Source organism: Scyliorhinus torazame, chromosome 24 (genome assembly GCF_047496885.1).
Source record: "Scyliorhinus torazame isolate Kashiwa2021f chromosome 24, sScyTor2.1, whole genome shotgun sequence".
NCBI lineage: Eukaryota > Metazoa > Chordata > Chondrichthyes > Carcharhiniformes > Scyliorhinidae > Scyliorhinus > Scyliorhinus torazame.
The window spans coordinates 7,119,801-7,146,139 of NC_092730.1; the positions used below are offsets into that span (position 1 = coordinate 7,119,801).

General features: G+C 50.2%; 1 protein-coding gene across 2 annotated transcripts in view; it reads left to right on the top strand.

The window, feature by feature from the left end:
* The window catches only part of LOC140399848 (phospholipase A and acyltransferase 3-like), a 55,006-nt gene that overhangs the window by 8,497 nt on the left and 20,170 nt on the right, over positions 1-26,339 (top strand). The window contains exon 1 of one of the 2 annotated variants that reach the window (XM_072489310.1): positions 18,949-19,115. The exons of the other annotated variant lie outside the window; for it this stretch is intronic. Within the exon in view, the coding sequence (XP_072345411.1) occupies positions 19,107-19,115 (9 nt within the window). The 5' untranslated portion in view covers positions 18,949-19,106. Of the gene's footprint in view, positions 1-18,948; positions 19,116-26,339 lie in introns of those variants that run through there. 2 annotated transcript variants of the gene reach the window in all.

Below are 26,339 nucleotides of genomic sequence, written 5' to 3' on the forward strand. Positions count from 1 at the left end.
CCTAATCTAAGGTCAATCTAACCTACACCCCTTCAATTTACTGCTGTCCATGTGCCTGTCCAAGAGTCGCTTAAATGTCCCTAATGACTCTGACTCCACCACCTCTGCTGGCAGTGCATTCCACACACGCACCACTCTCTGTGTAAAGAACCTCTGACATCTCCCCTGTAACTTCCTCCAATCACCTTCAAATGATGTCCCCTCGTGACAGCCATTTCCGCCCTGGGGAAAAGTCTCTGGCTATCCACTCTATCCATGCCTCTCATCACCTTGTACACCTCTATCAAGTCACCTCTCTGCCTTCTTCGCTCCAGTGAGAAAAGCCCTGGCTCCCTCAACCTTTCTTCATAAGACATGCCCTCCAGTCCAGGCAGCAACCGGGTAAATCTCCTCTGCACCCTCTCCAAAGCATCCACATCCTTCCGATAATGAGGCGACCAGAACTGGACACAATATTCCAAGTGTGGTCTAACCAGGGTTTTATAAAGCTGCAGCAAAACCTCGCGGCTCTTAAACTCAATCACCCTGTTAATGAAAGCCAACACACCATATGCCTTCTTAACAACCTATCAACCTGGGTGGCAACCTGAGAGATCTATATACGTGGACCCCAAGATCCCTCTGTTCCTCCACACTTTAAAGAATCCTGCCTTTAACCCTGTATTCAGCATTCAAATTCGACCTTCCAAAATGAATCACTTCACATTTATCAAGGTTGAACTCCATCTGCCACTTCTCAGCCAGGCTCTGCATCCTGTCAATGTCCTGTTGTAACCTGCAACAGCCCTCGACACTGTCTACAACTCCCCCAACCTTCGTGTCATCGGCAAACTTACTAACCCACCCTTCCACTTCCTCATCCAAGTCATTTATAAAAACCACAAAGAGCAGAGGTCCCAGAACAGATCCTTGCGGGACACCACTGGTCACCGACCTCCAGGCGGAATACTTTCCATCCACTACCACTCGCTGTCTTCTTTCGGCCAGCCAATTCTGTATCCAGACAGCCAAATTCCCCTGTATCCCGTGCCCCCTAACTTTCTGAATGAGCCTACCATGGGGAACCTTATCAAATGCCTTACTGAAATCCATATACACCACATCCACTGCCCAACCTTCATCAATGTGTCTCGTCACATCCTCAAAGAATTCAATGAGGCTTGTGAGGCATGTCCTGCCCTTCGCAAAGCCAAGGTGACTATCTTTAATCAAACAATGTTTTTCTAAATAATCATAAATCCTATCTCTCGGAACTCCTTTCCAATATTTTGCTCACCACAGATGTAAGACTTTTGGGTATGTAATTCCCAGGGATTTCCCTATTCCCTTTCTTGAATAGGGGAACAACATTCGCCTCCCTCTAATCGTCCGGTACTACTCCAGTGGAGAGTGAGGACGCAAAGATCATCGCCAACGTCGCAGCAATCTCCTGCCTCGTTTCCCGTAGTAACCTTGGGTATATTCCGTCAGGCCCAGGAGACTTATCTATCCTGATGCTTTTCAAAATGTCCAGCACATCCTCCTTCTTAATATCAACCTGTTCGAGTCTATTAACCTAGTTCACACTGTTCTCATGAGCAACAAGGTCCCTCTCTCTCGTGAATACTGAAGCAAAATATTCATTTAGGGCCTCCCCCATCTCCTCAGACTCTAGGCACAAGTTCCCTCCACTATCCCTCATTGGCCCTAATCTCATTCTGATCATCCTCTTATTTCTCACATAAGTGTAGAACGCCTTGGGGTTTTCCCTACTCCTTCCCGCCAGGGTGATGTCTTCTCCAGGGGCGGGAGTTGGGGTGGGGGCTTTGCCACTTTAGGTATCTGGGAGGGCAGGTGTTGTGGGACTGGGCTCGGTTCCGCAAGTTGAACTTTACCAGTCTGGCGGGCTGACTCAAAGCGGATTTCCTGAGGTGGGAAAACCTTCCCCTCTCTTTGGTAGGCCGGTTGCAAGAGGTTAAGATGAATATTTTGCTGCGGTTTTTATTTCAGTACCTATCGGTCATTTTGCCGAAATCGTTTTTTATCGGAGTGGACAGATTGGTCTCATCATTTGTGTGGGCAGGGAAGGTGGCGAGATTAGGACGGTGCTTCAGAGAGGGCAGCAATCGGGGAGGATTGGCTCTTCCAAACCTGTTCTACTATTATTGGCAGGCAAATGCGGAGAAGATGCGGGGTTGAAGCAGGGAGTCGGGGGCTTTGTAGGTGAGGATAGAGCCAGGTTCTTGCAAGGGGTCATGGGCACTGGCAATGGCGTCACTCTCGTTTGCTCCAGGGAGGTACTACGGGAGTCCGGCTGTGGTGGCCATGCTGAAAATATGACGGCAATTTTGGCAGCATTTCAGGTTTCGGGCAGGGTCAAAGTTGATGCCGATCAAAGGAACCATGGGTTTGAACCGGCAAGGATGGATTCTAGGTTTCGGGGATGGGAGGAGCGAGGGGTGAAGCAATGAAGGACCTGTTTTTAGAAGGGCGGTTTGCGAGTCTGGAGGAGCTGGGGGAGAAGTCTGGGATCTTGTGGGGGAGGGTTTTCAGGCACCTTTCTGGTGGTACCTCTCTCCTCGTTGTTGGAGGGGGTATTGTCGGTGATGGGGCTGGAGTGGGGGGTCATCTTGGCGATCTATGGGAGGATTTTGGGGAAAGATAATGTGTCCCTGGAGGGGGTTACATAGGAACATAACATAAGAACTAGGAGTAGGCCATCTGGCCCCTCGAGCCTGCTCCACCATTCAATGAGATCATGGCTGATCTTTTGTGGACTCAGCTCCACTCTCCGGCCCATACACCATAACCCTTAATCCCTTTATTCTTTAGAAAGGTATCTATCTTTTTCTTTAAAATTCCAGAGATTCACAACCCTTTGGGTGAAGAAGTTCCTCCTAAACTCAGTCCTAAATCTACTTCCCCTTATTTTGAGGCTATGCCCCCTAGTTCTGCTTTTACCCGCCAGTGGAAACAACCTCCCCGCATCTATCCTGTCTATTCCCTTCATAATTTTTAATGTTTCTATAAGATCCCCCCCGCATCCTTCTAAATTCCAACGAGTACTGTCCCAGTCTACTCAACCTCTCCTCGTAATCCAACCCCTTCAGCTCTGGGATTAACCTAGTGAATCTCCTCTGCACACCCTCCAGCACCAGTACGTCCTTTTCAGGTAAGAAGACCAAAACTGTACACAATACACCAGGTGTGACCTCACTAACACCGTATACAATTGCAGCATAACCTCCCTAGTCTTAAACTCCATCCCTCTAGCAATGAAGGACAAAACTCCATTCGCCTTCTTAATCACCTGTTGCACCTGCAAACCAACTTTTTGCGACTCATGCACTAGCACATCCAGGTCTCTCTGCACAGCAGCATGTTTTAATATTTTATCATTTAAATAATAATCCCTTATGTTGTTATTCCTACCAAAATGGATAACCTCACATTTGTCAACATTGTATTTCATCTGCCAGACCCTAGCCCATTCACTTAGCCTATCCAAATCCCTCTGCAGACTTCCGGTATCCTCTGCACTTTTTGCTTTACCACTCATCTTAGTGTCGTCTGCAAACTTGGACACATTGCCCTCGGTCCCCAACTCCAAATCACCTATGTAAATTGTGAACAATTGTGGGCCCAACACTGATCCCTGAGGGATACCACTAGCTACTGATTGCCAATCAGAGAAACACCCATTAATCCCCACTCTTCACTTTCTATTAATTAACCAATCCTCTATCCATGCTACCACTTTCCCCTTAATGCCATGCATCTTTATCTTATGCAGCAACCTTTTGTGTGGCGCCTTGTCAAAGGCTTTCTGGAAATCCAGATATACCACATTCATTGGTTCCCCGTTATCTACCGCACTGGTAATGTCCTCAAAACATTCCACGAAATTAGTTAGGCACGACCTGCCCTTTATGAACCCATGCTGCGTCTGCCCAATGGGACAATTTCCATCCAGATGCCTCGCTATTTCTTCCTTGATGATAGATTCCAGCATCTTCCCTACTACCGAAGTTAAGCTCACTGGCCTATAATTACCCGCTTTCTGCCTACCTCCTTTTTTAAACAGTGGTGTCACGTTTGCTAATTTCCAATCCGCTGGGACCACCCCAGAGTCTAGTGAATTTTGGTAAATTATCACTAGTGCATTTGCAATTTCCCATGCCATCTCTTTTAGCACTCTGGGATGCATTCCATCAGGGCCAGGAGACTTGTCTACCTTTAGCCCCATTAATTTGCCCATCACTATCTCCTTAGTGATAACAATCATCTCAAGGTCCTCACCTGTCATAGCCTCATTTCTATCAGTCACTGGCATGTTATTTGTGTCTTCCACTGTGAAGACCGGCCCAAAAAACCTGTTCAGTTCCTCAGCCATTTCCTCATCTCCCATTATTAAATCTCCCTTCTCATCCAATATTTACCGTAGCCACTCTTTTTTTGTTTTATATATTTGTAGAAACTTTTTCTATCTGTTTTTATATTCTGAGCAAGTTTACTCTCATAATCTATCTCACTCTTCTTTATAGCTTTTTAAGTAGCTTTCTGTTGCCCCCTAAAGATTTCCCAGTCCTCTAGTCTCCCACTAATCTTTGCCACTTTGTATGCTTTTTCCTTCAATTTGATACTCTCCCTTATTTCCTTAGGTATCCATGGTCGATTTTCTCTCTTTCTACCGTCCTTCCTTTTTGTTGGTATGAACCTTTGCTGAGCACTGTGAAAAATCGCTTGGCAGGTTCTCCACTGTTCCGCAACTGTTTCACCATAAAGTCTTTGCTTCCAGTCTACCTTAGCTAGCTCTTCTCTCATCCCATTGTAATCTCCTTTATTTAAGCACAAAACACTAGTGTTTGATTTTACCTTCTCACCTCCATCTGTATTTTAAATTCCACCATATTGTGATCGCTCCTTCCGAGAGGATCCCTAACTATGAGATCATTAATAAATCCTGTCTCATTACACAGGGCCAGATCTAGGACCGCTTGTTCCCTCATAGGTTCCATTACATACTGTTCTAGGAAACTATCGTGGATACATTCTATAAACTCCTCCTCAAGGCTGCCTTGACCGACCTGGTTAAACCAATCGACATGTAGATTAAAATCCCCCATGATAACTGCTGTACCATTTCTACATGCATCAGTTATTTCTTTGTTTATTGCCTGCTCCACCATAATGTTACTAATTGGTGGCCTATAGACTACTCCTATCAGTGACATTTTCGCCTTACTATTCCTGATTTCCACACAAATGGATTCAACCTTATCCTCCATAGCACCGATGTCATCCCTTACTATTGCTCGGATGTCATCCATAAATAACAGAGCTACACCACCACCCTTACCATCCACTCTGTCCTTCCGAATAGTTTGATACCCTCGGATATTTAACTCCCAGTCGTGACCATCCTTTAACCATGTTTCAGTAATGGCCACTAAATCATCGTCATTGCCGATGATTTGCACCATCAACTCATTTACCTTATTCCGAATATTACGAGCATTCAGGTAAAGTACACTTATGTTGGCTTTTATACCTCTGTTTTGAATCTTAACACCTCGATCAGTAACCTCTCCTAAGTTATATTTCCTCTTAACTTTTCTCCTAATTTTCCTTGTCGTTGAACCCATATCTTCATGTAACAACCTGCCGCGTCGCTTACCATTAATGCTTTCACTTCCCGTTTTATTCCTTTTAGTATTCCTGGTCCTATTCACTGAGCTCCCCTCAGCCACTGTACCTTGTACTGTCGCCCTTTTTGATTTTTGACTATGGCTTCTCTGCCTTACACTTTCCCCCTTACTGCCTTTTGTTTCTGTCCCTGTTTTACTACCTTCCGACTTCCTGCATTGGTTCCCATCCCCCTGCCACACTGATTGCCCAAGCATCTGACAATATAACCTTTGACCTGGACCAAGCCCAACAAGATGACCAGGCAGCAGGATCTTCCACTCTGTCGGGATGCCACAGGCCCAAGGGCTAATAGATGGCACGCATGTTGCCTTGCACGCGTCACCAGGGAGTGCCCTTCATTAACAGGAAGGGGTTCCACTCCATGAATGTCCAACTTGTGTGCAACCATGTTGGTGCACGCTTCCCCGGGAGTGTGCATGACAGCTCCCACAAGTGTGGGGCCAGTGCTGTCATGAATTATTTGTAGAACTCTGCCGGGGATCTATCTCGCCCGGCTCATTCCCAGCCTACATGAAGGTGATGCTCTCCATGACCCCTCCCTGTTCTAATGGTGCTTCCAGACGTTGTTTCCTATCCTCCCCTGCAACTGGCATGTCCAGTCCATCAAGGGACTGTTTCATCCCCAAGTCACCGGAGGGGGCTTGGAGGTGTACAGCCCCCGGTAGAAGGTCTCGAATGCCTTGTTGACCTTTTCCGGATCTGCTATTAGTTTGCCTCTGTTGTCTCTAACCTGTGCTATTTCCCTCGTGGCTGCCTGCTTTCGCAGCTGGTGAGCGAACAGGAGGCAGGTCTCGTCTCCGTATTCTAAACAGACAGTTACCTAAGGCAGGAATTGAACCCGGGTCCCTGGTGCTGTAAGCCAGCAGTGCTAACCACTATGCCGCCCCATAAATGGAATCTTTATCTCCAGTTCTCTGAATCTTCATCAAATGATTCCATCGTGCCCAAATTTCCCCATATTTTTCAGTATCGGAATGGTCTTCCCACTTCCCTTAAATTAATGGTCTAGCTAAAAAAAAGTTGAACCAACAATTTGTAATCGCTTTATGATGCATTGCAAGCTGTGAGAATCCTTTGATCTCTGCCCCACTCTACCTCCGTGTCTTACTGTATTGCATATGGTGAGCCCTGCGGCCTGACTCCTCAGATTGCCATCTTAAAATTGGTACGAGCCCCTCATTATTAGTATTATCATTTAGAATTTTTGTCCCACAAACCTTACCTGTTCTAACACCAGGTGCAATTTCAGACCTTCTGTTAATCTGACGATCGATCGATCTGGTGAAGCAGCTCCACTCTTCACACGGTAGTACAGTGGTTAGCACAGTTGCTTCACAGCTCCAGGGTCCCAGGTTCGATTCCCGGCTTGGGTCATTGTCTGTACGGAGTCTGCACGCTCTCCCCGTGTCTGCGTGGGTTTCCTCCGGGTGCTCCGGTTTCCTCCAACAATCCTCTTAAAACGCATTTTATTCAAACTTGTATCAAAGTAGGTTACAGCAAATAAACGCCCCGGGAAACATTCTTCCCAACAATCAGCTATACAGTTTGTACAGATTTTTCTTTTTCACCCCCCCTCCCCATCACCCATCCCCCCACCCCCCTGCGACGAACAGCTCCTCAAACACGGTCAAAAACATCCCCCATCTTTTCTCAAACTCTTCTGCTGAGCCCCTTAACTCATACTTTATCTTCTCTAACCGCAGGAAGTCATACAGGTCACTCAACCAAGCTGCTACCCCCGGTGACGATGCCGACAGCCACTCCAGCAAAATTCATCGGCGGGCAATCAGAGAGGCGAAGACCAAGATATCCGTCCTCCTCTCCATGAGCTCCGGCTTCTCTGAAACCCCAAATATCGTCACCAAAGGGTCCGGGTCCACTCCCTCCTTCACTATCCTGGCTAAGACCGCCAACACTCCCGCCCAGAATCGTCCCAATTTTTCACAACCCCAAAACATGTGCACATGATTCGCTGGCCCCCGCCCACACCTCTCACACTCATCTGCTACCCCCTGAAAGAACCCACTCATTCTCGCCCGAGTCATATACACCCTGTGCACCACCTTAAACTGTATCAGGCTCATCCTTGCACAAGAGGTCCCCTTTACCCTTTGCAGTGCCTCACCCCATACTCCCCAATTGATCTCCATTCCCAACTTCGCTTCCCATTTCTCCTGGATCTTCACCACACTGCTCCCCCAGCCACTTATATAGATCCCCAATTCTTCCCTCCCCTTCCACATCCGGAAGCAGCAGTCGCTCCAGCAGGGTGTATCCCGGCAATCTAGGGAACCCCTTCCAGATCTTTCGTGCAAAGTCCCTAACCTGCAGGTACCTGAACTCACTGCCCCTCGGCAGCTCTATCCTCTCCCTTAGCTGCTCCAGACTGGCGAACCCTTCCTCCAAATACAAATCCCTCACCTTGACCAGTCCCACTTCCCTCTACCTCCTGTATCCATCCCCCCCGGCTCAAACCCACGTTTCTCCCACCTCTTAAGACTCTCCCTGGCCTCCTCCACCAGCTTCGTTAAGTTCCACTTATGAAGCCCCGTCCATTCCCTCGCAACCTGAATCCCCAAGTACTAAACCTATCCCTCACTACCGTAAATGGCATCCCCCTTAAATTAGCCCGCTGTGCCAGCTCATTCACCGGGAATACCTCACTTTTCCCTACATTCAGCTTGTATCCCGTGAACCCTCCAAACCTCCCCAACAGGCCCATAATCCTTCCGGTACTCTCCAACGGATCCAAAACATACAGCAAGAGGTCATCGGCATAGAGCGACACCCGATGCTCCCTCTGTCCCCTCATTATCCCCTGCCACTCTGCCAACCACCTGAGAACCATTGCCATTGGCTCTGTGGCCAGCGCAAACTGCAGCGGCGACAGCGGGTACCCCTGCCTCGTACCCCTGTGTAAGTCAAAGCTTCGTGAGCTCATATCATTCGTCCTCACCCTCGCTCTTGGCGCCACATACAGCAACCGCATCCATGTCACAAATCTCGGCCAAACCCAAACCTTCCCAAAACTTCGAACAAGTACCGCCACTCCACCCGATCAAATGTTTTCTCCGCGTCCATGGACACCACCACCTCCAGTACCAGAGCTCTCAACGGATTCATCACCACATTCATCAGCTGTCTTATATTACTCACGAGCTGCAAAGATGTGCAGGTTAGGTGGATTGGCCATGTTCAATTGCCCCTTAGTGTCCAAAATGGTTAGGTGGGGTTACTGGGTTATGGGGATAGGGTGGAGGAGTGGGCTTTCCAAGAGCCAGTGCAGACTCAATGGGCTGAATGGCCTCCTTCTGCACTGTAAATTCTATGACTCTTCTACATGGAACTCTACCTTGCTGGTCAAAGTCTGGCTTTTCTCTTTCTTCTGAAAATATATTTTCTTCTCTGATCCGTTTCTCGTCGCCAGATTTCTTTTTGTAAACTGGCTGGATCTTTAGACTAATAGGACAAAAGAAATAGACTGCTGATGCACGTGGGTTTAATACAAGATCAACAGAGCTTTTTTGGGTAGGTCTTCACTGTATTAAAAAATTTATTGACTTTCCATTCTTCGTGTCAAAGTGGACACGCTCACATTTTCCCCACATGACACCCCATTTGCCAAATATTTGCCCACTCACTTAATCTAGCTACGTCCCGTTGCAGATTCCTTATGTCTTCTTCAGTTTACTTTCCTACCTGTCTTTGTGTCTTCAGTAAATGTAGCTGCCACACATTAAAGAGAGCTTCTCTCTGAGGTTGTTGGAAATGATTGTTACTGCATCAAGAACACTTTGGACACAAGATGGAAACCATTAGCTGTTGACCAGATGATGGAAAATGCTGAAGCAAAGGATGGAGAGAAAGTCAAGTCCAAACCAACAGCAGTAAACTGTAAAGACTTTGTCGATGAGCTTCATTGCGGCAGAGTTAGGATGTTGCAGGAGAGTAGATCCCATAATCCACAAGTACCAGCCTCCCCGAACAGGCGCCGGAATGTGGCGACTAGGGGCTTTTCACAGTAACTTCAATTTGAAGCCTACTTGTGACAATAAGCAATTTTCATTTTCATTTCATTTCATTACTGACGGACAGGAATCCGATTGGTCTCCCAGTCAGCAGGTTATTCGATATACTCAGCAGGACTGACAGCATCTTTGGAGGGAGAAACAGAGTTAACGTTTCAGACTATGTATGTGTGTGTATAGAGAAATAAATGGGATCACAGTCATTGAAAACATCTTCACTGATGAATCTGTTTCCATCACTAACTGATACCCATCTCTTTTCACAGGGTGAGGAAATCCAACGTGACCTTGGAGCTGTTCGTGGTGGTGGCGGCATTGGCGGTGGTATAGGAGGCACGGGTGGTAATGGAGGTAGGGGTTATGGTGGAGGAGGTAGGGGTGGTGATAGGCATGGTGATGGAGGAGGTAGGCATGGTAATGGAGGTGGTAGGCATGTCGATGGAGGTGCTAGGGGTTGCGATAGAGGTAGGCATGGTGATGCAGGTGGTAGGCATGGTGATGCAGGTGGTAGGTGTGGTGATGGAGGTGGTAGGCATGGTGATGGAGGTGGTAGGCATGGTGATGGAGGTGGTAGGCATGGTGATGCAGGTGGTAGGTGTGGTGATGGAGGTGGTAGGCATGGTGATGGAGGTGGTAGGCATGGTGATCGAGGAGGTAGGCATGGTGATGCAGGTGGTAGGCATGGTGATGCAGGTGGTAGGTGTGGTGATGGAGGTGGTAGGCATGGTGATGGAGGTGGTAGGCATGGTGATCGAGGAGGTAGGCGTGGTGATGGAGGAGGTAGGCATGGTGATGGAGGTGGTAGGCATGGTGATCGAGGAGGTAGGCATGGTGATGCAGGTGGTAGGCATGGTGATGCAGGTGGTAGGTGTGGTGATGGAGGTGGTAGGCATGGTGATGGAGGTGGTAGGTGTGGTGATGGAGGTGGTAGGCATGGTGATGGAGGTGGTAGGCATGGTGATCGAGGAGGTAGGCGTGGTGATGGAGGTGGTAGGGGTTGTGATAGAGGTAGATGTGGTGTTGGAGGTGGTAGGCATGGGAATGTAGGTGGTAGGTATGGTGATCGAGGAGGTAAGCGTGGTGATAAAGGTGGTAGGAATGGCAATAGAGGAGGTAAGCGTGGTGATAGAGGTGGTAGGAATGGCAATAGAGGAGGTAGGTGTGGTGATAGAGGTGGTAGGAATGTCAATAGAGGAGGTAGACGTGGTGATGGAGGTGGTAGGCGTGGTATCGGAGGTGGTAGGAATGGCAATAGAGGAGGTGGTGGTTGTGATGGAGGTGGTAGGAATGGCGATAGAGGAGGTAGGTGCGGTGATAGAGGTGGTAGGCATTGCGATAGAGGTGGTAGGGGTTGTGATGGAGGTGGTAGGAATGGTGATAGAAGAGGTAGGGGTTGTGATGGAGGTGATAGGCATTGCAATAGAGGAGGTAGGCGTGGTGGGGAAGGTGGCAGGGATTGTGATATAGGTAGGAGTGGTGTTGTAGGTGGTAGGCTTGGCAATGGAGGAGGTAGGGGATGTGATGGAGGTGGTAGACATGGTGGGTGTGGTGATGGTAATGGAGTTGGTAGGCATTGCGATAGAGGTAGGCATCGTGAGGAAGGCGGCAGGGGTTGTGATATAGGTAGGAGTGGTGTTGTAGGTGGTAGGCTTGGCAATGGAGGAGATAGGGGTTGTGATGGAGATGGTAGACGTGGTGATGGAGGAGGTGAGAGAGTTCATCAATTGATTCCTTGTCTTGCTGGTGTTGGTTTCTGTTCTGCTGCTCGTGTGGCTCTGCGTGTGGCTAGTTATGCTGCTGCTGCTGGTGTTGCCAAAGTTGCTGCAGGTGTTGCCAGTGCTGCTGCAGGTGTGGCCAATGTTGCTGCAGGTGTGGCCAATGCTGCTGCTGGTGTTGCCAATGCTGCTGCTGGTGCTGCCAATGCTGCTGCTGGTGTTGCCAATGCTGCTGCTGGTGTTGCCAATGCTGCTGGCAAACGGAATCAATGAGGGAGACATAGAACATAGAATACAGCGCAGTACAGGCCCTTCGGCCCACGATGTTGCACCGAAACAAAAGCCATCTAACCTACACTATGCCATTATCATCCATATGTTTATCCAATAAACTTTTAAATGCCCTCAATGTTGGCGAGTTCACTACTGTAGCAGGTAGGGCATTCCACGGCCTCACTACTCTTTGCGTAAAGAACCTACCTCTGACTTCTGTCCTATATCTATTACCCCTCAGTTTAAAGTTATGTCCCCTCGTGCCAGCCATTTCCATCCGCGGGAGAAGGCTCTCACTGTCCACCCTATCCAGCCCCCTAATCATTTTGTATGCCTCTATTAAATCTCCTCTTAACCTTCTTCGCTCCAACGAAAACAACCTCGAGTCCATCAGCCTTTCCTCATAAGATTTTCCCTCCATACCAGGCAACATCCTGGTAAATCTCCTCTGCACCCGCTCCAAAGCCTCCACGTCCTTCCTATAATGCGGTGACCAGAACTGTACGCAATACTCCAAATGCGGCCGTACCAGAGTTCTGTACAGCTGCAACATGACCTCCCGACTCCGGAACTCAATCCCTCTACCAATAAAGGCCAACACTCCATAGGCCTTCTTCACAACCCTATCAACCTGGGTGGCAACTTTCAGGGATCTATGTACATGGACACCGAGATCCCTCTGCTCATCCACACTTTCAAGAACTTTACCATTAGCCAAATATTCCGCATTCCTGTTATTCCTTCCAAAGTGAATCACCTCACACTTCTCTACATTAAACTCCATTTGCCACCTCTCAGCCCAGCTCTGCAGCTTATCTATATCCCTCTGTAACCTGCTACATCCTTCCACACTATCGACAACACCACCGACTTGAGTATCGTCTGCAAATTTACTCACCCACCCTTCTGCGCCTTCCTCTAGGTCATTGATAAAAATGACAAACAGCAACGGCCCCAGAACAGATCCTTGTGGTACTCCACTTGTGACTGTACTCCATTCTGAACATTTCCCATCAACCACCACCCTCTGTCTTCTTTCAGCTAGCCAATTTCTGATCCACATCTCTAAATCACCCTCAATCCCCAGCCTCCGTATTTTCTGCAATAGCCTACCGTGGGGAACCTTATCAAACGCTTTGCTGAAATCCATATACACCACATCAACTGCTCTACCCTCATCTACCTGTTCAGTCACCTTCTCAAAGAACTCAATAAGGTTTGTGAGGCATGACCTACCCTTCACAAAGCCATGCTGACTATCCCTGATCATATTATTCCTATCTAGATGATTATAAATCTTGTCTCTTATAATCCCCTCCAAGACTTTACCCACTACAGACGTGATAACATTGTGAATGAACCCACAGGCAGATTGGTAACATTATGGATCCGCCTTCTGCTGAAGTTCTGCACCATGATGTATCTCTTGACTGACAAGAGACACCGTCCGGAGATGTTAACTCTGTTTCTGTCTCTCAGCTGGGCTACTGAGGGTGTACACATTCCCAGTATCCATTGTAATTTGCTTTTATCTGTATCAAAATCAAAGCTCCCTGAAATCATGGATTAAGTTATAGAATTTAATCCAATTATCTCTACTGTGTGTAGTTAACTGTGGTAAGGTGGGAAATGTCAACTTTCCTTCAGGCCCTAAATATTACCTCTTATCTGTAAATCACACAGCAACCCATAGAACCATAGAAAGGTTGTTCTGGGTCCTGGATCAGCAGCTAGGGGGCAGCAAGCACTCTGCCTGCTTTACAAGAGCCTGACGTGATCGGAGCTGCCAGTCCTGAAGGGCTCGCTCTGGCATCCGCACCAATAGCCACCTTCTCCAGTTTCTCAAACGCCTGCCCCTCTTCTCAGGTAGAGAATTCTAATATCATCTCAGTGAGACTGAGAATCAATCTGGCGGAGACCTGTACAAGTGAAGGTGAAGCTCCAGAAGAGTTTGTGAAGCCCAGGAGGTTTAATCAAAGGCAGATATGAAAAGATCCAGACCATCCGATGGTTTTTCAACACCTCGCATTCTGAGAGGATTGGCACCTACCAAGACCACAACCTCAGCAGCGAAGATTGTCATCTCTCATTCCCAGTATAAAAATGTGATTTTGATCCTTCCCTACCCCCACCGTGTGTCTGTCTTGTGTACATCTGGGTGGAGGGTGGGACGGGGTTAGGGGAACAATTAGATTAGCAGACCGTTGTTCAATTATTTACCATTACATGTTTATCCCTTCTCTTGTTATAAATAAAGTTTAAAAAAATGTTTTACTTACAAATCTGGTGCCTGTAAGTTAATGGAACAGTCAAGGGTCAAGCATATCAGGAAAATCTATAAATTATTGGTTAATTCACTTGGGTGGGGACTCGAGGGCCTGTGGAGCTGGAATTGACTGTGCACTAGCCCAGGGTGTCGTAACAGCACCTTTCCCCAGGAAGCTCACCCTCCCATCCACCCCCCCCCGCCGGCAAGGGTTCACCCTACCCTGGGGGGGGGGGGGGTTACCCTACCACTCACAGACCCACCTGCCCTCCGGCTCATCATTCAGATTTGTAACTGAAATCTCCTTGTGTGTAAGTGACACAGAGAATCCAGGAGCTCCTCATGTGTGTTCTGGAATCAGGGGAGAGGGGACTGGAGGACAGAGTGCTGTGATGTGAAGCCAGGGGAGTTACCATTGCAAATCAGGATGATCATGGAATAGTCAGCCCTTTCAGCAGAGGAGAGCAGGACCCGATGATGATTAATGTGGTCCAGGCAGACCTGCTGAGAAACAGCTCAACCAGCTGTCCACCATATTGGTTTCAGTCTGCATCCTTTCATCTTAAGTCAGATCAGGGTCATTCCGGGGAAGTGTGACCAGGATGAGAGGGTTTTTAACAGGGACCAGGGGGTATCGGAGAAGCGGGTGAGGATGTGATTGAGCTGTTCATTGGGTCCAGAAATGTGACTGTGAATGAAGAGCTGAAAACTAGACTGATCCATTTTAGTTTCTATATTTATATTCATCCCGGGAACTCTACTTTTCGAAGCCCATACTTTCCCTCCCATTGTAATGTGTCTACTCCGTACCTGAACTGGACACCCGTTGCTGATTTACTGACCTGTCAATGTCAGATTACAATCCGCCACTTTAGAACTAATGATGATATGATCAATGTTAAATCTAATTAAATGTCAGTGCTGAGGGAGCGCCGCACTGTCAGAGGGTCAGTACTGAGGGAGCGCTGCACTGTCAGAGGGTCAGTACTGAGGGAGTGCTGCACTGTCAGAGGGTCAGTACTGAGGGAGTGCCGCACTGTCAGAGGGTCAGTACTGAGGGAGCGCCGCACTGTCAGAGGGTCAGTACTGAGGGAGCGCTGCACTGTCAGAAGGTCAGTACTGAGGGAGCGCTGCACTGTCAGAGGGTCAGTACTGAGGGAGTGCCGCACTATCAGAGGGTCAGTACTGAGGGAGTGCCGCACTGTCAGAGGGTCAGTACTGAGGGAGTGCCGCACTGTCAGAGGGACAGTACTGAGGGAGTGCCGCACGGTCAGAGGGTCAGTGCTGAGGGAGTGCCGCACTATCAGAGGGTCAGTACTGAGGGAGTGCCGCACTGTCAGAGGGTCAGTACTGAGCGAGCGCCACACTGTCAGAGGGTCAGTACAGAGGGAGTGCTGCACTGAGGGAGGGTCAGTACTGAGGGAGCGCTGCACTGTGGGAGGGTCAGTACTGAGGGAGCACCGCACTGTGGGAGGGTCAGTACTGAGGGAGCACTGCACTGTGGGAGGGTCACTACTGAGGAAGCACCGCACTGTGGGTGGGTCAGTACTGAGGGAGCACTGCACTGTGGGAGGGTCAGTACTGAGGGAGCGCCGCACTGTCAGAGGGTCAGTACTGAGGGAGCGCCGCACTGTCAGAGGGTCAGTACTGAGGGAGTGCCGCACTGTCAGAGGGTCAGTACTGAGGGAGCGCTGCACCATCAGAGGGACAGTACTGAGGGAGTGCTGCACTGTCAGAGGGTCAGTACTGAGGGAGTGCCGCACTGTCAGAGGGACAGTACTGAGGGAGTGTTGCGCTGTGGGAGGGCCAGTACTGAGGGAGCGCTGCACTGTCAGAGGGTCAGTACTGAGGGAGCGCCGCACTGTTAGAGGGTCAGTACTAAGGGAGTGTCTCACTGTCAGAGGGTCAGTACTGAGGGAGTGCCGCATCGTCAGAGGGTCAGTACTGAGGGAGAGCCGCACTGTCAGAGGGTCAGTACTGAGGGAGTGCCGCACTGTCAGAGGGTCAGTACTGAGGGAGTGTCTCACTGTCAGAGGGTCAGTACTGAGGGAGTGCCGCTCTGTGGGAGGGTCAGTACTGAGGGAGTGCCTCACTGTCAGAGGGTCAGTACTGAGGGAGAGCCGCACTGTCAGAGGGTCAGTACTGAGGGAGTGCCGCACTGTCAGAGGGTCAGTACTGAGGGAGCGCCGCACTGTCAGCGGGTCAGTACTGAGGGAGTGCGGCACTGTCAGAGGGTCAGTGCTGAGGGAGTGTCTCACTGTCAGAGGGTCACTACTGAGGGAGTGTCTCACTGTCAGAGGGTCAGTGCTGAGGGAGTGCCGCTCTGTGGGAGGGTCAGTACTGAGGGAGCGCTGCACTGTGGGAGGGTCACTACTGAGGAACCACCGCACTGTGGGTGGGTCAGAACTGAGGGAGCGCTGCAGTGTGATAGGGTCAGTACTGAGGGAGCCCTGCACTGTGGGTGGGTCAGTACTGACGGAGCCCTGCACTGTGGGAGGGTCAGTACTGAGGGAGCCCTGCACTGTGGGAGGGTCAGTACTGAGGGAGCGCTGCACTGTCGGAAGGTCAGTACTGAGGGAGCGCCGCACTGTCAGAGGGTCAGTACTGAGGGAGCGCCGCACTGTCAGAGGGTCAGTACTGAGGGAGCGCTGCACTGTCAGAGGGTCAGTACTGAGGGAGTGCTGCACTGTCAGAGTGTCAGTACTGAGGGAGCGCTGCACTGTCAGAGTGTCAGTACTGAGGGAGCGCTGCACTGTCAGAGGGACAGTACTGAGGGAGTGCTGCACTGTCAGAGGGTCAGTACTGAGGGAGTGCCGCACTGTCAGAGTGTCAGTACTGAGGGAGCGCTGCACTGTCAGAGGGACAGTACTGAGGGAGTGCTGCACTGTCAGAGGGTCAGTACTGAGGGAGTGCCGCACTGTCAGAGGGTCAGTACTGAGGGAGCGCTGCACTGTCAGAGGGACAGTACTGAGGGAGTGCTGCACTGTCAGAGGGTCAGTACTGAGGGAGTGCCGCACTGTCAGAGGGACAGTACTGAGGGAGTGCTGCACTGTCAGAGGGTCAGTACTGAGGGAGCGCTGCACTGTCAGAGGGACAGTACTGAGGGAGTGCTGCACTGTCAGAGGGTCAGTACTGAGGGAGTGCCGCACTGTCAGAGGGACAGTACTGAGGGAGTGCTGCGCTGTCAGAGGGTCAGTACTGAGGGAGTGCCGCACTGTGGGTGGGTCAGTACTGAGGGAGCGCTGCACTGTGATAGGGTCAGTACTGAGGGAGCCCTGCACTGTTGGAGGGTCAGTACTGAGGGAGCCCTGCACTGTGGGAGGTTCAGTACTGAGGGAGCGCTGCACTGTCGGAGGGTCAGTACTGTGGGAGCGCCGCACTGTCAGAGGGTCAGTACTGAGGGAGTGCTGCACTGTCAGAGGGTCAGTACTGAGGGAGCGCTGCACTGTCAGAGGGTCAGTACTGAGGGAGTGCTGTGCTATGGGAGGATCAGTACTGAGGGAGCGCTGCACTGTGGGAGGGTCAGTACTGAGGGAGCACCGCATTGTGGGAGGGTCAGTACTGAAGGAGCACCGCACTGTGGGAGGGTCACTACTGAGGAAGCACCGCACTGTGGGTGGGTCAGTACTGAGGGAGCGCCGCACTGTCAGAGGGTCAGTACTGAGGGAGTGCCGCACTGTCATAGGGTCAGTATTGAGGGAGCACCGCACTATCAGAGGGTCAGTACTGAGGGAGTGCCGCACTGTTGGAAGGTCTGTACTGAGGGGAGTGGCGCACTGTTGGAAGGTCTGTATTGAGGGAGTGGCGCACTGTTGGAAGGTCAGTATTGAGGGAGTGCCAAGCTATTGAAAGGTTAGTGTTGATGGGGCACCGAATTGTTGGGGCCTTTTGCATTAAATATCACACTGAATCTTCTAATAGCCCTCTGAAGTGAAGGTAAAGATCCCACAGCCACCACTGGATGAAGAGTAGAGAAGATCTCTCCTTCGTCTTGGTCAATATTTATCGTTATGTCAATGACACAGAGGGAACAAGATCTATTCATGCGCATGTATTGGATCTGACTGTGCACAAATTGGCTGCTGGGTTATTACAATAATGACTATGTTTCAGTGAGAAGTACGTCAATGTCCATAATGGACTGAGATTTTGTGAGGTTGTGAAAGGTGCTATATAAATGCAATCATTTCTTTCTCGTCACGTCTGTACGATGAAGTTGTTGTTATCAGACAAGAGGATCCAGCAGGAAGTCAAGAATGTTGAGAGGTGGGAACCGGGAATGAGAAGAAGAATGACGATCCTGCTGATGAGGGATATGTTCGGTTGCAACAGTGATGGGCAACCGAGCTGGTGAGGGGGCCGCATGAGAGGCCCTCCTTCATCTCAGTGACCCCAAGATTGACATCGGGCTTGTTCACTAACCATGACCCCATGAATAAGATTAAACACATTTAATACACGGTGAATATTTCATAACGAGTTATAGAAAATGCTTAATCATTCATATATTAATGTGACTGTCAACAGTAAAAACAAGATAAATATTTATATTTGGACATAGAGGGAGGGCACGGCCGTCACAGTCAACGTTGGGAGCAATCAGTCGCACCTGACTTCACATGACCTCTCCTATCACTTCAGTCATTCCCGTCGGAAAATGACTGACGGTTATGTGGACAGAAATCAGCGGAATGTGGGAACCCTGCACACGGGCAAGGATCAACACATGTCTCGTGGGCCGCACGCAGAACCCAGATGGGTCGCATGTGACCCCTGGGCCGCAGGTCATCCAATATTGAGTTACAGGAACCTTTCCCAGCAGCAGATGAGGAATGTTCACAGGTGGGAACCTGCAACTGGCAGGGTATTTGGGCAAAACCTGTATCACAACAACCTTTGTACGTGAGTAATATGGAAAGTGAGATAAGGTGCAAACGTGTCATTAACTGATTATTGCTCCATTTATACTACATATATAAAGGCTGTCAGGGGTCAGTGCGGGGAACAAGCAGTAACAGTCTCCAGGAACTTACATTGTTTCCCAATTCCAGTCTGCAAGTGATTTGAAACTCCATCACAGAGAGACAGGTTACAATTGTCTAATTCTCGATTCCAGTTTGCAGTCACTGATCGATAATGGGAGAAGTAAGTTTGTCTTTTACATTTTTGATCTTTCCCAGTTTTAACATGTTTAACCTCAGCTCTGGATTGTGTCTAACAGGCTTCCTGTTGTTGATAACTGGACCCGGCTGTTTAACTCTATAAATGTTCTCATTAATCCAATATCCCAGAGCCCATTCATTTATCAAATCGGAAATATACGGAGTAAATTGGAACTCACATTGCAATTTAATTTCCTGCCTTGGGTTCGATTCAGGTTTTCCAAGACGTTTTAAGAAATAAATTTAAAGTAACCAATTCATTTTTTTCCAATTAAGGGGCAATTTAGCGTGGCCAATCCACCTACCCTGCACACCTTTTTGGGTTGTGGGATTGAAACCCACGCAGACACGGGGAGAATGTGCAAACTCCACAAGGATAGTGACCCGGGGCCAGGATTGAACCCGGGTCCTCGCCACCTGTGAGGCAGCAGTGCTAACCACTGCGTCACCGTGCCACCCTGGGTTTTCCAAGACTTGTGGATCTATTTTATTTATTCCAGGATTTCCTGGTCATGGATCTTACAGGGACTGAAGAGTCCCTTGTGGAGTCTCGCTGAGGTTTGCAGCTGTAACAGGAATGAGTGACAATGCCAATTCGATTGAATATTTAATAAAGATAACAACCACAACAATAATAATTATTGTAATAAAACTAAAAAACTAAAAGAGAAAGAAAGAAAACTTCATTGGTGTCTACTCACTCGTGCTATCATAGAATTTACAGTGCAGAAGGAGGCCATCCGTCCCATCGAGTCTGCACCGGCCTCTGGAAAGAGCACCAACTTAAGCCCACCCTATCCCCGTAACCCCACCAAACCTTATTCAATAATAATCTTTATTAATGTCACAAGTCGGCTTACATTAACACTGCAATGAAGTTACTGTTAAGGTGGCAGCGTCAAACCTGTGAGGACACCTTAAGTGAACTAATTAATGTTGGATTCCGTTGCCAGTTTCGCTGGACCGAGCGCCCGGAAACTCTTGGCAATTGCAGCTCGCTACACCACTTGGAAATGTTTCCGGAAGATCTCGCCCGGAAAGTGGTTAGTCTGTGGAATTCTCTCCCAGAGAAGAGTCGGGACTGTGGGACATTGAACATATTCACAGATGAGTTAGATGGGTTTCTGATCAACAAGAGAGTTGAGGGGTACGGGGACAGGCAGGAAAGTGGAGTTAAGGGCACATTCAGATCAGACATGATCTTATTGAATGGTGGGAAGTGGAGCAGACTCGATGGGCCGAATGGCCTACCCCACCCCTATTTCTTATGATCATCCCTGTCAGCCCGGTCAGGATCTCACGTTTCAATCAGATCAACTCTCATTCTTCAAAACCCTAAAGAGTAGAGGACCAATCAGCCCTAATCAAGAGGTTTCAGATGATTAAAGGATTCAGTAGGGTCGATAGAGACAAACTATCTCCTCTGGTGCGTGTCGTGTTAATCACCCTGGGGTAACACGGGCTGCAACTGGATGCAGTTGTACTTGAAAGTAGACTCCAAACTGTGATGTTAGTTCAATACGCTTTATTGAACTTGTTAAGCAGTGCACACAGTTCGCTGTGGGTTTGACACTCTACTAATCTAAGCGTGCTTACTATAACTAACTAGACCAGACTAGCTCTGAGCCATGTGTAGAAGGTGCAGACTGATATATACACCCTGACTGTCACTACCAGTGGAAAGAGGCAGAGTGTTGATGCCTCGTGTGTTTTATAGTAGGAGACCACCTTCCAGTGTTCTGCTTGGTGATTGGTTGTGTTCTGTCCAGTGTGTTGATTGGCTGCACTGGGTGTCTGTCACTGCCTGTCTGTATCTCATTATGTGCATATCATGACAGTGCGGGAATCCAGAACAAAGGTATCTCCTCTCTAACCCTCTCCACATCTCTCTCTCTCTCTCCATTCTCTCTTTCACCAACCTTGAGGGTCACAAGTCCTTGGGCGGGATTCTCCGAAATGGAGACAGTGTTCGCGCCGTCATGAACGCCGTTGAGGTTCACGACGGCGCGAAACGGCTCCTATCCCGACCGATTCAGGGCCCGATAATGGGCTAGGAGCGGCGCCGCGCCATTTACGCGCGCCAGGCCTTGGCGCCGCGTAAATGCGGCGCCACATACATGACGCGGCCGGCGCCACATAACTTCCGTCACCGGCGTATGCGCGGGTTGGCCGGCGCCAACCCGTGCGTGCGTGGTTGCCGTTCTCTCCGAGTCCGCCCCGCAAGAAGATGTCAGACGGATCTTGCGGGGCTGCGGAAGAAAGGAGGTCCTCCTTCAGAGAGGCCGGCCCGACGATCGGTGGGCACCGATCGCGGGCCATACCCCATTTGAGGCCCCCCCCCCCCACCGTGCAGGATCCTCCCTCCTCCCCCCAGAGGCAGCCCCCCCCCCCAGCGTTCCCGCTCTGTTCCCGCCGGCAGCGACCAGGTGTGGACGGCGCCGGGGGGAACCCGCCGTTTTGGGCAGGCCGCTCGGCCCATCCGGCACTGAGAATCGTGGGGGTACCGGTGAATCGCCATTTTGGCTGTCTCGGGCGATTCACTGGACCGCGCCGTGCAAAACGCGATTGTGCTGATCTGGCCGCTTCCGTGAATCGCGGGAGGGCGTCAGAACGGCGTGGCGGGAAAATTTGGCGACCCAGGCGTTCTCCCAACTGGCGCGGGAGCGGAGAATCGCGCCCCTTATGTTTATTTATTTGATTTGGAGTCACATCGTCTTTAAAAATGTGACTGTGAAGAACTTTGGGATGTTCAATTGATTGATTGATTTGATCGATTGTCACATGTTCATGTGAAGTACAGTGAAAAGTATTTTTCTGCAGCCAAGGGAACGTACACAGTATATACATAGGAGACAAAAAGAATAAAGAATAAATCAACAGGGTACAACAGAGGAGGGCGTTGTGAACAGAGTTCTTGCAGATAACATAGAACATAGACATAGAACGATACAGCGCAGTACAGGCCCTTCGGCCCACGATGTTGCACCGACATGGGAAGTCAAAAAACAAAAGCCATCTAACCTACACTATGCCATTATCATCCATATGCTTATCCAATAAACTTTTAAATGCCCTCAATGTTGGCGAGTTCACTACTGTTGCAGGTAGGGCATTCCACGGCCTCACCTCTCTTTGCGTAAAGAACCTACCTCTGACCTCTGTCCTATATCTATTACCCTTCAGTTTAAGGCTATGTCCCCTCGTGCTAGCCATTTCCATCCACGGGAGAAGGCTCTCACTGTCCACCCTATCTAACCCCCTGATCATTTTGTATGCCTCTATTAAGTCTCCTCTTAACCTTCTTCTCTCTAATGAAAACAACCTCAAGTCCATCAGCCTTTCCTCATAAGATTTTCCCTCCATACCAGGCAACATCCTGGTAAATCTCCTCCGCACCCGTTCCAAAGCTTCCACGTCCTTCCTATAATGAGGTGACCAGAACTGTACGCAATACTCCAAATGCAGCCGTACCAGAGTTTTGTACAGCTGCAACATGACCTCATGACTCCGGAACTCAATCCCTCTACCAATAAAGGCCAACACTCCATAGGCCTTCTTCACAACCCTATCAACCTGGGTGGCAACTTTCAGGGATCTATGTACATGGATACCTAGATCCCTCTGCTCATCCACACCTCCAAGAATTTTACCATTAGCCAAATATTCCGCATTCCTGTTATTCCTTCCAAAGTGAATCACCTCACACTTCTCTACATTAATCTCCATTTGCCACCTCTCAGCCCAGCTCTGCAGCTTATCTATGTCCCTCTGTAACCTGTTACATCCTTCCGCACTGTCGACAACACCACCGACTTTAGTGTCGTCTGCAAATTTACTCACCCACCCTTCTGCGCCCTCCTCTAGGTCATTTATAAAAATGACAAACAGCAACGGCCCCAGAACAGATCCTTGTGGTACGCCACTTGTAACTGAACTCCATTCTGAACATTTCCCATCAACCACCACCCTCTGTCTTCTTTCAGCTAGCCAATTTCTGATCCACATCTCTAAATCACCCTCAATCCCCAGCCTCCGTATTTTCTGCAATAGCCTACCGTGGGGAACCTTATCAAACGCTTTACTGAAATCCATATACACCACATCAACTGCTCTACCCTCGTCTACCTGTTCAGTCACCTTCTCAAAGAACTCGATAAGGTTTGTGAGGCATGACCTACCCTTCACAAAGCCATGCTGACTCATCCCTGATCGTATTATTCACATCTAGATGATTATAAATCTTGTCTCTTATAATCCCCTCCAAGGACTTCCGGCTGCGGCGATGACCAGCTAAGCCGCACGTTTCGGCGGCTCCAGCTCGAACGGACCTTCGGGCTCTTTTAAGAGCCCCAACGGGGAATTTTTTCGGGACGAAACCCGGTGTGGGGTGAGACAGCAGGGAGTCCCCCCCAACGAAAAAGAAAAATATCTTCGCGGCCAGATCGCGAAGAATCCTCGAGGACAGGGGCAGAAGGAAAAAGGAGCAAGATGGCGGCGGAGAGAGCCCAGGCTACATGGGGGCCGGACCAAGACGAATTTTTGAGACGGTGTGTGGAGCTGCTTAAGAAGGAGGTGCTGGCCCCGATGCTACAAGCAATTGAGGGGCTTAACGAGGCACAAAAGACCCAGGAGATGGAGCTCCGCGTGATGGAGCAGAAGGTGACGGACAACGAGGACGAGATCCTGGGCCTGGCGGTCAAAACGCAGACGCACGAGGCGCTCCACAAAAAGTGCATTGAAAGGATTGAAGTCCTAGAAAACAGATCACGGAGAAAGAACCTTCGGATCCTGGGTCTCCCCGAGGGAGTGGAAGGAGCGGACGGCGGGGCTTATGTGAGCACGATGCTACGCTCGCTAATGGGAGCTGAGGCCCCCTCGGGCCCCTTGGAAGTGGAAGGGGCCCATCAGGTCCCTGCGAGGAGACCAAAGGCGGGTGAACCACCTAGGGCGACGATCGTGCGATTCCATCGCTTCAATGACAGAGAGGTGGTTCTGAGATGGGCCAAAAAGGTACGAAGTAGTAGATGGGAGAATGCGGTGGTATGGGTGTACCAGGATTGGAGTGCGGAGGTGGCGAGAAGGAGGGCGAGTTTTAATCGAGCCAAGGAGGTGCTACACAAGAAGGTGAAGTTTGGGATGTTACAGCCGGCGCGACTGTGGGTCACGCACCAGGAGAGGCATCACTACTTCAAAACGGCGGAAGAAGCATGGAACTTCATTAAAAACTAGAAACTGGATCAGAACTGAGTGACTGATGTTGGAGGGGAAACGACAATGCTGATGTATATAGAGATGTAAATTGGGGAGGGGGGGGGGGGACACTAAGAAATGTGGGCGCCGGTGGGGGGGGGGGGGAAGAAGAGACATAGGCGGGGGATGGGGAATGGGAGTGGGGCGGCAGAGGGAGCTGCGCCACGGGGGGCAGGACGGCTCTAGAGAACACGGGGCTTATTGTTCTTGTTCCCGCGCCAGAAAGATGATGGCGGGAAGATAGGTGCAAGGTAGATGGGAGTTCCCCACACAGGGGGGTCAAGGAGAGAGCGGGAGAAGCCGGGGTCAGTTGAAGTCAGCTGACTTTCGGAAGCAATATGGGGGGAGTAATCATGCTAGATGGGGATCTAGCGGGGGGGGGGGGGGGGGGGGGGGAGGATAACTGGGTTGCTGCTGCAGAGATCGAAGAGGAACTGGTAAAAGAAAAGGTGGTCGGGGCGGGAATGCGCCGCCTGGGGAACGGGTGGGTGCGCGGAACCGGGACGTGGGACTGGCCTAGAGAGGGTGATGGCTAGTCGACAGGGGAGGGGGGGCAGGCAGCCCCCCAGTTCGGCTGATCACGTGGAACGTGAGAGGCCTAAATGGGCCGATTAAAAGGGCCCGAGTGTTCGCGCACTTGAAAGGATTGAGGGCAGACGTGGCCATGCTTCAGGAGACGCACCTGAAGGTGGCGGACCAAGTTAGGTTAAGGAAAGGATGGGTGGGACAGGTGTTCCACTCAGGGTTGGATGCAAAGAACAGAGGGGTGGCCATACTGGTGGGGAAACGGGTGTCATTCGAAGCTAGGAACATTGTAGCAGACAGCGGAGGCAGATATGTGATGGTGAGTGGCAGACTGGAAGGAATGGAGGTCGTGTTGGTTAACGTATATGCCCCGAATTGGGATGATGCGGGATTTATGAAGCAGATGTTGGGACGTATCCCGGACCTGGAAGTAGGAAACCTGATAATGGGGGGGGACTTCAACACCGTGCTGGATCCAGGGTTAGATAGATCTAGATCTAGGACCGGAAGAAGGCCGGCAGCGGCCAAGGTGCTTAGGGGGTTTATGGACCAAATGGGGGGAGTGGATCCGTGGCGATTTGTTAGGCCGATGGCCAAAGAGATTTTCTTCTCCCATGTTCACAAGGTGTACTCCCGGATAGATTTCTTTGTTTTGGGAAGGTCACTGATCTCGAGGGTGGAAGGAACTGAGTACTCAGCCATAGCTGTTTCGGATCATGCCCCACACTGGGTGGACCTGGAACTAGGAGAGGAGAGGGAGCAGCGTTCACTCTGGCGACTGGATGTGGGATTACTGGCGGATGAGGGAGTCTGCGGAAGGGTGCGGGGATGTATCGAAAGGTACCTGGAGGCCAATGACAACGGGGAGGTCCGAGTGGGAGTAGTATGGGAAGCACTAAAGGCGGTGGTCAGAGGAGAGCTGATCTCCATCAGGGCCCACAAGGGGAAAATAGAGGCCAAGGAAAGGGAAAGACTACTGGGGGAGATCTTGAGGGTAGATAAAGAATACGCGGAGGCCCCGGATGAAGGACTATACAGGGAGAGGCGACGACTCCAGACGGAGTTCGACCTGTTGACCACAAGGAGGGCGGAGGCATAGTGGAGGAAGGCACAGGGGATGAGATATGAATATGGGGAAAAGGCGAGTCGCCTGTTGGCCCATCAGCTGCGAAAGAGGACAGCGGCGAGGGAGATAGGGGGAATTAGGGATGAAATGGGAGCTACGGTGCGGAGAGCAGGGAAGATAAACGAGGTGTTTAAGACCTTTTACGAGAGACTATATAGGTCCCAACCCCCGGAGGGAAAAGAGGAGATGCGGCAGTTTTTGGACCAATTAAGGTTTCCGAGGGTGGAGGAGCAGGGGGTGGAAGGCCTGGGGGCGCCGATTGGGGTGGACGAGGTTACCAAGGGGCTGGGGAACATGCAGGCAGGG